The sequence below is a fragment of the Leptosomus discolor genome, chromosome 4, assembly GCF_034619465.1.
Source record: "Leptosomus discolor isolate bLepDis1 chromosome 4, bLepDis1.hap2, whole genome shotgun sequence".
NCBI classification, from domain to species: domain Eukaryota; kingdom Metazoa; phylum Chordata; class Aves; order Leptosomiformes; family Leptosomidae; genus Leptosomus; species Leptosomus discolor.
Genome location: NC_141394.1, coordinates 27,873,358 through 27,888,452, shown reverse-complemented (window position 1 = coordinate 27,888,452; position 15,095 = coordinate 27,873,358). Strand labels below are relative to the sequence as shown.

The window sequence follows — 15,095 nt, the reverse complement described above, 5'->3', positions numbered from 1 at the left end:
TTCCGTTCCAAGTAAGTTTTTATACGCTATTCTAACTTTAAAAAAAAAAAAAAAAGTTGTTTGCACAGGTTGTATCTCATCAACATCAGAATATCTGGTTTTCTTCTCCAAAATACCAAAGCTCTCCAACTACTTTCATAGGTGCTTACAAGGTACCTTCCTATTTTTTTAATTATTCCTTATTCATTTAACATTCCAAGCCTATTCCACTTGTCATCTTAAGAATGTACAAATAATGTTCTATAGGCAAGAAATAACAAAGTCACCTTCTCCTATCTCTATTATTATTATCACAAATTGTTTTCCTACTGGATTCCCTTACAGTCTATACGAAGGCAGTGTGAAGTGCCTACAATAGAAGAAAGAATAATCCTATTAAGAATCAGTTTACTGTGTATTACTCTTTTCAGATTCTATTTTAAGACCTTAAAAGAATTTCAATATTCAACAAAGGACTGAATCAGTTAAACAAATCTCCACATCTCCAGTGAAATGCTGACATTATAAGACAAGAGTTACCAGGTGAGATGGACACCTAAGCAGCATGTATGTCATGTTCTTTTTGTTCAGTACTTTAACTCAGTTTAACAAAGTTGATTTCTCTTTTATTTGCATTATAAAAATACCTAACTATACACACTGCTAAGTTTTCTTAGAAATGGTGCTTTCAGATGTTTGAAAAAACGCAACGAGCAATTACTGACGAAACACATTAAGATGCACTGAAACCATTGAGGGGTTTATAAATATAGAGGTAATTCCTATTAGTGATGAACATCAACTCAAGCCAAAGGGAGTCCTGCCACAGGAAGGATCAGGGCATTTGGCCATGAGTTAGGACCAAGGCAGTTTAAAAAAAAAAAAAAAAAAAAAAAAAAGTTAGGCATCCCATAATCACAAAGAAGTCTTCCCAATGGGATGGTCATTTCTTATTTCTAAACTAGATAAGCATCAGCTAAACATAGCTGTTTCAGGCTTCTGAAGCCTACTCCTAGTGTGATATAATAGACTGACTACTTCAATAAGCAGAAAATATTCCAGACATTAGAAGGTAATGGTGAATTCCCAAGCCATATTTAAAAAATTCTTATTGTGCTTGTAATTACGCTTCTTACAACATCTGAAGAGCTACAATTTCATTTGGAAGGAAAAAAAAATTAAGAGGGGAAATGGCATAAGAAGGTTAAGTGTAAATATAAACACAAAAATACAAATAATATGCCTTTCCAAATAATATTTACATTGCCTGTTTAGTTTTAGTGTACACTCATGTAAACACAACAGTGTATATATTCCAAGGCCATTTCAGTTTCCATCCTCCTGGGTTCTGGAAGGCTGCATGCTGCATCTAGGATCTGTGCTTTCCACCATAACGCCCTGTACCGATGTGTGGGTTATAACCCAACCTGATGAAATACACGCTATCCAACTGTATCCAAGCACATCCAGCTATGTGGCCAGTGTGGAAGTGGGGGGGAAAAAAAAAAAAGAAAAAAAACCACCCCACAAAACCAAACACCAAACGGCTAAGGACCCACGCACTCCACCCGTACCGAGAAATGCACATGTACGATTGCAATCGGGCACTATCCCTGTGAATAAGACCCCGGTCTGTCCTGCAGAGCGCAGCGTGCTGTTAATCCGAACTCCCGTTCGCCCGCACGGCCGCGGCGCGCCGCACACGCGTACCTCCAACACCCAGCAAAAATCATGAAGCCGATCGGCGTTTGTGCCGCGCACCCCCACGCACATCTGCACGCACACACGGGTGCGCGGCCACGGTACGCCCGCTGGATAACTTCACATCCACGCAGGCCGGGCCGCCAGCAAGAGACGGCGATGGAGGAGAAGGAGGAGGAAGCAGCCTTCGCCACCTCCCACAGCGCCCGCGGCCACGGCCACCCCTCCCGCCCGGCATCCCCGCCGCGGGTGCCGCGGGGGCGGCCCTGCAGGGGCGGAGAGGGGGGTGGCGAGTGGAAGCCGGGCAGCGCAGCCCCCTGCAGGGGGGTCTGGTTTGGCGGGGAGGTTTCCAGGCATCCTGCTGCATGCGGGGAGCCGAACGGCGGTGACAAGCGGCGGCGCAGCCTGCGGGGGGGCTCCGGGGAGCGCAGTCCGGAGGAGGAGGAGGAGGAAGGGGGGATGCCCGGAGGAGCAGACAGGCTGGGGGAGGGGGCCGAGCCCTGCCCCCGCTTTCGCCCAGGCACTGGGGCGGGTGAGGAAGCTGGGGCTCCCCCTCTCTCTCACGCCAGCCCTGTGCAGCGCCTTCAAGGCGGAGAGGGGGAGGCGGCGGGGGAGGAAGGGGGGGAAATGCTGCAATGTAGCGCCGGGCGGACAGGCGAGGGAAGCCGCAAACCCTCCACCGGGGCCCGGCGCAAGCCCCCGGGCCGAGCCCACCGCTTTCCAGCGCCCGTGCTGCCGGCAGCTCCCGCGGTACCTGCCCGGAGCGGGGAAGGGGGGGGGGGGGGGGGGGGCGGACACGGACACGGCCCCAGCCCAGGGCACGGCGGGACGACCCGGCCGAAAGGACAGCGGGGGCGCAGCACCCACCTTTCACCACTCTGTCCGTCGTCGATAACTTGGGATCAACGGCCTTATGCTCCGACATGTCCGGCGGCCGGGGAGGCGGCGGGGCTCTCCCCCCTCGGGCACGGCAGGCGCGGGCTGAGGCGGCGGCCGCCGCTGCTGTCAGGGCTCGGGCTCCTCCGCTGCGGCCGAAGTTGCCGCGTCCCGCCGCCGCTCGCTGGCTCGGCTGGGCTCTGCCGCGCGGTGCCTTCCTCCTTCGTCTTCCTCCACCCCCGTCGTCGTCGTCCTCGTCCTCCTCCTCCTCCTCCTCCTCCTCTTCCTCCTCCAGTTAATTATTGCTCGCTTTCAATCACGCCTCCGGGTTGTTTAGGACGGCTCGCTCTTCCCCCCCCCCGCCAAAGACCCCGGCGACAACACCCGCAGCGGGCGGCTGTCAGGCAGCGCCGGCAGGAAAAGCCACGAGTGGACGCGGGCAGCAGGAACAGCCAGGTTGCACACGCAGCGGCCAGCCCTACGTTTCCTTCCTCCGCGGCGCGCCGCCGGCTGCTCCGGCTCCTCCCGCCGCCGCCACCGGCCGCCGCACTGGATCGGGATCCGGATCCGTCTCTTACCCCCGCCCCCCGCAGGGTCTCTCGCCTCACTCGCACCGACACCGGCCGCGGCCCCGCGGCGCTGCACACGCTCCGCGGCGCAGACCCCCCCCCCCCCCCCCCCCCGCCGCGCCGCGCCGCCCGGCCCCGCCCTCCCAGCTCCCGCTCCCCCGCGCCGCCATTGGCTGCCGCCGAGGTGCCAATCACTGTCAGGTAGCCCCGCCCGCGCCGCCGCACCGCCCAGGTGCACCGCCTGCGCCCACCCGCGCCGTGGGGACCGGCGGGGTCGCACCGCGCAGCGCTCCGGGGCCGCGGCTCGGCAGGCGCGGAGGTACCGCGGGACTGCAGGCGAAGCCCCCGTATGGTCGCGTGGGCGGCCGCTGGTTGTCACTCACGGTGGCTGCGGCGGCCGCACGCGGGGCAACCGTGCCCAGTGGCCGCGCCTGCGTGCCGGTCCGCCCCGCGCTGGTGCGGAGGGCACGGGTAGCCGCCGGTCCCGAGGGGGTGGGGGGCCTGCTCCGAGCGGAGGCGTCCCCGGTGTGGTCGCACGCAGGCACGGGCGCGGCCGGGACGGGCCTGCCGAAAGGGAAACTGCTGAAGTAACACCCTCCAGCCGGGGGGTTGCCAATGCACCCCCCGGGAAAGGGACTCCGCTGCGGGTAAAGGACGAACAGGTCCTTCCCCCCGCGCCGTGCAGCGGGCCCGGCGCACCTGGCGCAGGCCGCCTTGCTGGGAGGGCAGGCGCGGGGGGCAGCGCTCGGCCGTGGTGCGGGGCCCGTCCAGCCCCGGCGTCTCTTCGCACTGTCCCGCAAGGACAAACGCAGTGGTCAGACGCGGGGCGTGCAGTGTTCGTTGGCCGCGGTTGGAAGACGACAACTCTTGCTTCATGTTTCTTTGGGGACTGGAAAGTAATTTCTATCTGTGAGGGTGTCCCCCATCGTTCCAGACAACATAAATATTGTTTAGGGCTTGTTTATACATGTAGTTGTTCAGGAGGAGCTATTCCTGACTAATTTCATGACTAATTTCCAGAATAAGACTGAGCTGTTCCGGTTTAGTTTAACACCCTGAGTTTTTAATTAAAGAGGAAACTAGGGCACACCTGTTCTGGAAGAGGGATGTTTACAGAGTTGTTGTTGAATAACTTCTGTGTAGATGAGCCAAGAATCAACAGACACCTAGCCCGGCTTCCCATTTCCCTCCGGGGTGATGTACAAGTTACTTGCTTAGCAGATACTATTGCTTTAGAAAGCCACAAAGAAAAAAAGATAGCAGTTATGACACATATTCTCTGCTTTGATTTGCCTGACATTTTTAGGGGACATTTTGTTGGCTGTCCTTGTGGTATTTTCACTGAACGCGGAAAGACATTGTATGCAACTGACATTCAGTAGAACAGCATGAGTTCTCAGCTTGTTCCGACAACCGTGGTGAGCTCCATGTGGTGCGACCATCCTTTTGTCCCATGAGCATAAACTAGCTGGGCAACAAAGTTCCCATCTGAGATGCCTGTCGTGGTGGTAACACAAGAATAAGAAACAGAGCTAGCGCTCAAGCAAGGGTATTTTATATATGCCCAAACAAATCCTGAAGCCCATGACAAGTATGCAGAAGGCTGCCCATATGTTAGCCATACTTCATGAAGCACCTAGTGAACAGAAGAATCTCGACAGAAAAAACTCAACCTCTTCACCCCCGCTGTCGGGGAGTGCTGCTTAGGCAGTCAGTGCTCGGACACAGAAGGAGAAGCAGCATGATAGGAATGCAGTATGGCCAGTAAATTCAGGTATTGCCTATATCTTGTGGGCCACAGCTTCATGAGACGCCAAGGACCAGTTTGGATCCGTTCTTCTGTGACTGCAGGCTGTTTACGTGAGTCATCTGGATTTTTCTTGATAGGCTGCAGTAACAGCGACTGTGGGTCTCTGCAGCTTACAATTGCTCCCCCATTAGTCACAGGACAAGACTTCAGCTCTGATTTTTTGACAAGAACATACAATTATTGTTGCTGCTATGTAAGGACATTGTGTCACAACTCCAGCATGTTTATATTAATTCTGAAAGCTATCTAGGACTTTTTCTTAACAGTTTTCCTTTGCTTCTAAATTTTTAATTATAAGATGCCATCCAGGCTAAGTAAGGCTCTTGCATTTTATCTCGTGGAGGGTCTTGGTTATGCAGCTGTTGAATGCATTTAGTCTTCCTTTCCAAGGTAGAATCCTTATTTCAGGTAATTTCTTCTTTAGGTGTTTTCAGATCAGTTTTCATAAGACAAAGGTGACTACCACTGCCAAATACCTTGCATCATGCCACTTCTGCAAGCCATAGATTCAGATCACAGGTATAAGACCTCATGACTACTCTGTCACAGCGCAGTGCAATCTTAACCCCATGACATGTTTCAGGAACATTTGCAGAATCCTTACCCTTGCTGTGAGGGAGGGAAAGAGAGAGAGAGAAATCATCGAACACCATCTTTGTTCTTTCATGATGGTAACAGACTAGAAAAATTCTGTATTTCAGATCCATGTTAGTAGTAGAGGTTGTATAATTACTCCTTATTACTTAAATCTGTCCTTTTCCCCCATCTACACAGGTGGTCCTTCAGCTTTTTCCCACAAAGGCCTCCTTTACCATAGAGGGATTTCTTCTTCATGTGGTCTGAGTCCTATTAGATTCCTTTTTCCGTTTAACAGTAGGAAGAGAACATGAAGATCACATCTTTGAATGGAAACAACAGTCTGTGGATTCTGAGAAAACTCTAACACACTTGACCTCTTGCATCACCAATTCCTAGTGGCATTGTTAGTCACTTCATCCTCTGGTAGAAAAGGAGACCAGCATGATACATTGGAAGCTCTCATCTTCTGAAGAGCAGTCACTTTCGATCACAGACTTTGGAGACAAGGTCTGTGAGAGCTGGGGGAAAGAGAATATTTTGAGAACGAAGTAAGTCGGTCCCCACCGCTTTTCCTCAGATGAAGGATTCTTTGCCATTTTAGCTGAGACATGACAATTCTTTTAAGCCCACAGCAGCTCCAGAAAGCAGCAGCATCCAGCTGAAGTGGAAGGAGGAACAGATGCCAATACAACAAGAAGGCAGTAATTTCAAGCCAGAGTTTCATGAAGATGTATAGACTAACAGAATCCGAAATTCATCATAGGTCCCATGAAAAATTAGCAATCGAGTTGTCTGGACTTTATTTCAGCAGCAAGATGAAGATTATCTTCTAGAAACATAACCATATATTTGCACACTGACTCAACCAATTAAGACACTGTTTTAAAGTATTGATTGTAAAAGACGGTGTTTGAAATTTTAATCATTATTATTAGAGAAAAACTGTTCTAGTTACAGGGAGTCTGTTCTTCATGCATTAGATTTTACGCCCCTGGAAGTTCTGGGTTCGTATGTAATAAATATAAGTTTGACAGTATCTTGGAAGTAAAGGGGAGTTAGAGAGTGCTCTGGAGTATTACAGTGGCTGCATGGAAAATATGTGTAACAAGGTTAGTCTGGATATTGGTGCTGCCTTAACTGATTATTTTCCTGATTTTTCTTTTAAGAGATTTGTAATTGTTTCAGTTTACTTCCCTTCAATATAAAAATTAATAGGGATTCTTAACAGTTGTGTATCTAAGTCTATTGCCGAGGCCATAACCTCTATAACATACTTGTCTACAAGACTAAAACCACTACATACTAGTCTATGTCAACAGTGCATCTCCAGGAGATGCTCAGTAGTGGAATCAATGTTCTGTTACAGCCCACACTCACGGCACTGACGACAAGCACCTAAAACTTGTGAAAGAAGTGCATTCTTCTACAGCTGACCAAAATAAATTTCATAGCAAGTGCTGTATACTAGCCTTGGAAAGCCAATGTAATTTATCAGTACTCCACATGCTGTTTGGTTCCATCATATCCAAGAGATGAAATTCTCCCCGGCATAGAGAGCCTATACAAAGGACCATATACCAATTCAGATCACCATCAAGGGGCACCGTCCAAGGCTTTTCGTGACAAATGGTTTCCCACACTTACTCTACCTCAGCACACAAGAGGGAGCTAGATAAAGGGCCTGCAGCAGGTAACAATTCTTTGTATCATGCTCTCTGGCTATGTTTGCAAAGGGATGGAAAGTTCAGACAGCAAAACACAGCCACATAATCCATCACCAAATGTATCCTCTCCTTACTCCACATGCGGTCTTCATGCATCCACTGTGGGCACTTGACCTGTTGCATCGTCAGCCTCTCTGGAGCTCTGCTTGTTTTCCCCTTGCATACATCTGTTAGGCTTTTGGCTCAGCTATTTATACAGGTTCTGGATTTGGTCCTGAAGCTTTTAGCAGAATTTATACACACTGTTAATGATACTGTGCCTGGTTTAGAAAGCAAAGCAAAATAGATAATTCTACAGAGAGTCATGGAACAGATGATACCAAAATGAATTGTATTGGAATAAAATACAAGCAATGGCATCCGGAATACTGGAGAGGGAATGCAGGTTAGCTCCAAATTCCAAGATGCTGAATCAACATGGAAAACAGTAACAAATGGTGTCATAAGCAATTACACAGAGCTTGACTGACATTTGAAAAGTCAAGGAATAGTAAAAGAAAAGAACACAAGTGAAAGAAAATAACCTTGAACCCTGGAAATAGTTGTACCCCCTGCCAAAACTGGCCTGCTTACAACAGCCTTCAATATAAAAGAAGCAGAACTGGTCATCTAAGGCTGCGAATGAATATTTGCATTCAGATTAAGCCTCTGGTGCAAAACTGATCCACAAGTTATGCCTGTAAACCCTAGCAGCATGCAGACTCAAAAGAAATCATACAAGGGACTTCCACATCTGTCCCCTTTCCAATACTGTTGAGAAGCGAGGTAATGCGAGTTTCCTCCACTGCAGTTTCAGATTTCTTAAGAGGCATGTACTTTCATCAGACTACTCTAGTAAACCCAGAGGTGAACACCAGGTTAGAATTAAGTTTGGAGACAAATATTGAAGACAGCATAAGAATAAATCAAGACACCAGAGACACAAACAGTCATACCAAACTGAAAAACATAGTCAGAAAGTCATAGAGCCAGAAGTTTGAAAACTAGAGTCTCTGTTATAAGATAAATCAGGGCTAGAACAAGGTGAGGTATAGGAGCATAACACAAAGGAGACAGGAACCAGGGATCAAGACTAAGCAAACAAGAATGAAAAGCAAGAGAGTCAGAAGCAAAACTACAGCCAAATGGCACTGCAGACTGCCAAAAGCAACTGGTGGAGTTGCCTGACACATCTGCTATTAGAGGAAATTAGCCAAGCCTTAGCTTCTGCACAGCTGGGCCACAGTCCCAGTTGCTCTGTTGCATCCAGCTGCAGAGCCAGTAGCCCAGGCAGAGCCCAATAGTGTAGATAGGGTAATGTACATTGATTTAAAACCTGACCTGCAGGAGTAGCTTGTCCCTATATACTGGTGCAAGCAGCAGATTTAACTCAATGTGTATATCCAATAGAGCACTGCACTGATTTGCCCAAATGTGTTTAAGACGATAGCTCTAATTAAGCACTGCAAGTCTGTGCAGTGGAAACGCCTCAGTGTAGAAGAAATAGATGTATCTGAAGGCAGGCAACAGTGCTAAGGTTCCTAGAAGTGGCAAGACATCCCCTCACCTCCCCCTGCTGGTGCACACACCCCCAAGCCTCTCTGCAGAGTGACTGGGAGCATCTCCCTCGTCTCCTTCGCCTATGCCAGTACTTTGTGAACCTGCAAGAAAGGACCCTTGGGAGCAGCTTCCAGCATCGAACTGTTCTCAAGACACTGGCAACAGCTTACAACCACAGTCCTGCTATCAAGAATTAGTCATTTGCTCCCAGAGAGTTCATCCTGCAGGCTTGGGTTCTTAATTAGAAATTGCTTTTAATGGAAGACTACAGAATACAGATTTTGCAACAGGCCTTAAGATGTTATCCCAGTGAATATTAAAATCTTCCAGGAAATATAGATCAATAAAGGAATGGAAGGAAAGCTCACTGCTTTTTTAAGATGTTCTAGCAGTACCAAACTTCATGACAGACTGAAATTTGTTTAGAGAGAAAGGAACAATATTTGAAGGAAATGGAAACAGCAAAAATAACAAGATACATGTTCATTTTGTATTATAAGTATCTAATATATAGCTAATTTAACTCTGGTGTGGTATTAAAAACTACTAGTGGCAGAGGCAGATGAAGAGATTCTGAAGTAAGACATGATACTCACTATGTTTAATACCCAGGATGCTTTTTTGCCTCCTTTTTCAAGAGCAATGCCTTTGTCAGAGACACAAGAATAAACAGGAATGTCTGTAACTGCTTTTGCAAAAGTAAAGCCTTATTTGTTTTCATAAAGATGCCACAATTTATTATTTATTTTTGCTGCCTTTATGGCCAGAAAACACTATAGATTAAATCCCTGCTACTTTAAAGGTAACATGCATGGAACACATCCTGGAGTAAATAATTTATTCAAGTGCCTTCAATGCCAACTGAGGCTCAGAGGTAACAAACAGACCGTAACTGGTGTTGGGGTGAGATAATTAATCACAATAAGTCAATACCCAAGGAAGAAACACTAAAAACTTTGATTTAATTGCCAAAACCTCTCAGAATATAAAGTGTCGAGTGATGTATTATTTAAAGAAACATAGCAAAAATGAAAAGGAACAAAGGACTAGAATGTCTTTTCCATACTGACCTCCTGTGCTATGTCTTTTCCTAGGAACTTGGGAATGAAAAAAAAAAGGACAGAACAACCTGATCTCTGAATGTGTGTCTGTAAAATTCCCAAATATTTACGAAGCAAAACACAGAAACCTGAAGATTACCATACAGTTTGAGGAGCTTTAATGAATACAATTGCTATATTAAATTAAATGTAACTAACTTATTCAAGATGGCTTAGTGGTAGCATTGCAAAATATAAAAATCTTCAATTAATTTTCAGTCAGACTGGCCATAATTTATACATTGGGAATCCAGATTCTCACTTACCCTGAGGCTTTAAACTGCTGTAAGATGCATAGCTGCTTTATAATGGTTATAAGTTACACTTACACTCACTTAAAATCCATTTTATATTCCCAGGGTGAGGAAGAGCAGCTCTAATATAAGGCAGAACCAGGTTTCCAATTGACTACACGAACACTCTCAACCAAGGATGCAAATTCAGGGCTACGGTCTTAATCAACTGCTGCAAAGGGACTCCTTCACTGTAGCAGTGCCCTAGCCACAAGGCTCTCCTGCAAGGCAGCTTGTAAGATTAGGTGTTAATGTCCATAAGAAATCAACAGAAATATCAACAAACTCCCCCCTTCTCCCCCATGCACCCATGTCATTTAAAAACATCAACCTCAGGCATGCCACAGAACATTCTTTCAATCATATTTTAATCAAATTGCTTTTCAGCTTCTCAAGTTTTATGTAAGAAGCACATGAGCTGTTTTAATCTTTCCTCCTCCTCCCTCACTCCTCAAAGTTTTAGTGCTCTGTGCTTACTCAAAGAATAGCATTCAGCACAGCAACAGACACATAAATCTTCTGAATTGCTAAAAAAGTGCTACCCAGAGGCTGGTATGGCTGTAGATGATGACAATCAAATGCACAGGACTGGAGAACACAGTTGAAAAGCACTCACATAATATATCTTCCTTTTAAAAGATCCTTATTGGTACAGGGCACATCCATTCTAGAAATAGATGTGCACTACAGGATGGGACAATTTCATCATCTTGACTTTAATGGTTTGTGAAAATAATTTAAACCATAAGCAAGGAACAGACATTAATGTTACTCAAAACTATGAAGATGTTACTTATTGAGTGTAAGTAGATATTTTTCAGTTACTCTTGCTATCTTAGCATTGCCAATAAGCCCAGCACTTGTGTTACTTACTTTATATGACACCGCTTTCTGCCTAAGAAGGAATTATTTCTGTAACTCTCATGGAGTTCACAGCTATCCCAAGAGTAATGACTTCTTGCTGGTTGTCTTCCAAAGGATGTTGTCAGCCCCTCAGTAGTTCATTTTGGGTGAAAATAACCCTTGTGCCGAGGCCAGGACAAGATCATATACCAAATAAGTCCCATTAAAATCTTCAGATAAGGCTTAAGTGATATTTAAGTACTACAGTGCTGGCCTTCTGCTCAGTAGTGAATTCATCTAATATCCGCAAAAATGAGTTTGCTCTGAGTTAAAAATTAACAAGGGCTTATCCTGACCTCAGAGTGGGATTGGTGAGTCTTCCAAGATTGAGTAGCCCAGGAGATGCATGCTCTGCCAGATTCTCAGGAGTCTTCCACTTAAATACAGCAGCTGGCAGAGGGCTGATCACAACTACACCAGTGGAGGATCTGGATGCCGTTGAAATACATCAGGCCCTGGAGACCTGAAGAGTGGGAGCAGCCCTGACACTGTGACTGGTGCCAAACACGGAGTCACAGACCGTGCTAGCACCGTACGCTTGTGTCATGTTCCCCCCAGCTGGGAAACAGGGTGCTAGAGAAGGTAGTCATGTCATCTCATCTGTGTATCCATCTATTTTAGTAATGGACCCTACATCAAAGGGGAATGGGCAGGAGATAAAACAGGAAAGTGATCGCTGCTATGCAGATACACAATTAAACATGGCCTATCAATACACCGAGATCCTACCAGATGGCAGATGACCTGACCTCTGTCACTTCACTGAAGTGCTTTCTTTTTGCCTCTGTTTTGTCCAGACTTAGCTTGAGCTGACACCTTTGATTCTTGCTCCAATTTCTTTCAGTCATTGGGTCAGCTGGAAAAAAGGTCTTGTTCATACTAGAAAGAAACAAGACAAATGGATGTTTCCAGCACCATGTAATTAGAGTGCAAAGCATGGCCACAGATAAAATATAGATGCACGTAAAATATGGGAACCAGACCTTCTGCCTTACTAATGCAATTATTCATACGCATGGCAACACAAATATGCTGTGGAAGGGAATCTGTGTCAGTGATAATGTTTGCTCAGATATTCACTTGCATATTCATGGGCTCAGATGGAGAATATGCAATGGGGAATGATTGGTTCACCTCCTTCTGTTTCTGTGTCCTCAAAATTTTCCTCTTTTGTTTTCCTTTCTTCTTTTCTCGCATTTTATTCTGGATTGTTTATTCCCCTTCCTCTCTCATTTCAGAAGTAGCTGGAACAATGTTTCAGAAAAGTTTTTTAACAGCATGTTTCCTCTTAATGCTGAAGATTGCACCTTGCAGTACCATCCACATTCCCCTTCTCCTAGAAGAACCTTTGTAATAGCCAATTAGAGCTACTGGCCCTTCTCTCTCTCTCTCTTCCTTCCTCTCCCCTCACCCCTTTTCTCTTTCCTCTTGTCTTCTTAGCTCTGTTGTAGCCCTTGGCAGGCAGTGATAGGGAGGGATGGAGAAGGGCCTGCTGTGACATTTTCCAGTGATTCACAGTGTTCCCAGCAGATACTGTCATAGTGTTCAGAAACACTTTCCCAAGTATTCTGAAGATTCTTAATCTCAAACTCCATTATTGCAAGTGGTCTCCAATTTCTCCCCATCAGAGCATGTACTTTGAATGACTTCAAGCTTTCTCTGGTCGCTCTCTTTGAAGTATCTGCCTAAATACGTTAGGGTAAAATCTGACTATGTCACTCACAAACACAGGTAAGCTTAGTAAATCTATTGTTTTCCCACTAAAAAAAAAAAAAATTAAAAAAGAAAAAGAAATTCCTAATACTGCTTTAAATATATAGTCACTGCCAACAGTAACATACATAGCAGCCAGCTTCCATCTGCATTGAGATTTCCCAGGCAACCTGTACAATATCACTCCAAAACCTGCTAAGCCTTGGCAATAACCAAAATATTGGTTGGGAGACACTGCAGAGGTATTAGATAAAGTTAATCAGGCAGGCCAATGAAATAAATATTAGCACAAAACTGAGGAATAAGCTGCTGACCCTCTAGGGACAGACACCAGCCTTTTACTGTGAAGTTCTGCATATTTTGCATATCATTCATATATAATGTTCACATTATATGAAGATCATATAGGAAAACTCGTAGGAATTAATGATAAAAATATTACATTTACTTTCTCCCAAGAGTATGCTGAATTCCCAAATGAGGGAGGAAGGAGAGAGGTTTATCATTTCTTGGTATTTAGCGGTAAACAGATGCTTTCTAGCCTTTCGCTTACTTCATGTTAGACTAAAAGTATACATTTATTTTAATTCAAGGCCTCTCCTATTGCTCCTGCTACTTCCTGCTACCGTATCCTTTTAGGGCTTTAAAAGCCACTGCTTGGCATCTTTCATAATTGCTTGTGCAGAAGGGCAGGAATGCTAACACCCGTCTGTCCACCCTACTCACCAACCCCAGAGAACCGTTTCCTTTCCTTGTGTGGATAAGCTATATAAGTAATCAACAACAAGAGAGTTTTACATTTCATATTCAAAGATGCAGAGCCTGGAAGCTGAACTCAGCAAAATTCAAACTGGAGACAAGACACACATTTTAACAGTGCGGTTAATTAACCATTGGAATTGCTTGCCTTGGAATATGCTGTGACACTTTGAGCTTTTAAATCAAGTCTGGATGTCTATAAAAAGATGCTGTCTGCTTCAGTTGCAAGATACTGAATTCAGTGTAGAAACCATTGGCCTTGTTATGCAGAAAGTAAGACTAGAGAGTCCTAAGGGCTTTAGTGGCTAGGAAACAGAAACACTCAAGTGTAAAACACAATTTGCACCAATATTGGTAATGCACACTATTTATGAATTCACTTTTGCTGAGAATATCAAGCACTTGTACTTAAAATTAGTTTTCTTTGGGTGCACTATGGAATATACAATGTATACAACAGAATGTGTACAAGTGGAAGAGAGCATGGCTTCAATGCAACCAACCAAAATTCCCATAAAATGTGAAGCCCATGTTTGCACATTTTTGTTCATCTATTTATTTATTTTATAACCAGTTGTGTTTAATAGCCTGAAAATTAAAATCTGTATTCCAGTAAAAATTACATGGTGATGGGCTACAGCTAGAGAACAAAAGGGTAGCGGCTCCCCAAAGTCACACCACTTAACCCTGCATTGACCACGACTGAGCTGCTGAGACTCCTAAGGCACTGCTGTCTGGATTTCTTCTGATACACCTATATGTCTTCATCATTTAATTTGTACAAGCCACAGTAAACCTGAGCACAATTACAGTTCTGTCAGACAGTCTTAGCCCCCTGCAAAGCAAAATCCTCATTGGAGAGTAAAGAGAAAAACTCCACTCTGCTCTCACCAGCCATTGCCAAAAGAAACTTCAGCTCCCACTGACAGAGCACTGGTCACCCAGACTAGGTAGCCAGAAAGCAGTGAAGCAGTTTCCACAGCTCATGCCTTGTTGTTTTGCATAACAATTTGGCTTCTATCCAAAGAGCTGTAATCCATGGCAGCTTCTCATTCCTAGGAATCATATATTTGAATGCTGGATGCCCTGTGTCATTCTGCCACCTCCAATTAATTCAGAAAGTTCTTCATGGCATTTTATGCCAGCATATTTATCAATCCAGTCTGCTGACTATGCAAGTCTTTTTCCTAAATATTCCACACTGAGTACCTGCAGGCAAGTAAAATATGCCATGCATGAAAACAAAACTGTTTTTCTCAGAAGCTCAGTGACAAGGTCCTTTACCTGACCGCTTCATGGCACTGACACAATGGGACATCTTTCTAGTGATACTAGTGCAAGTTATTACTCATAGTCCATCATTACTTTGCTCAACTTTATCTAGTTACCCGTTTGATTGCCAGATGAATTTCATCACTCGGACTACCTACATGGAACATTTTAGCCAGAGCTATGCCCTAAAATGCACCTTGTTTACAATTTTATAAAAAAAAAAAAAAAAAAAAAGGAAGACAACACTTAGTCCGTTCAGCCTGTGCATGAAAACCACT

The 15,095-nt window shown here is 45.3% G+C and overlaps 1 protein-coding gene across 2 annotated transcripts in view; it reads right to left on the bottom strand.

Annotated features, from left to right (window-relative positions):
* Nucleotides 1-2,605, bottom strand: part of PPP3CA (protein phosphatase 3 catalytic subunit alpha) — a 194,966-nt gene extending 192,361 nt beyond the window's left edge. For both annotated transcript variants that reach the window (XM_086464760.1, XM_086464759.1), the window contains exon 1: nt 2,548-2,605. In XM_086464760.1, the coding sequence (XP_086320886.1) occupies nt 2,548-2,605 (58 nt within the window). The remainder of the gene's footprint in view (nt 1-2,547) is intronic.
* Between the last annotated feature and the right edge of the window lie 12,490 nt (nt 2,606-15,095).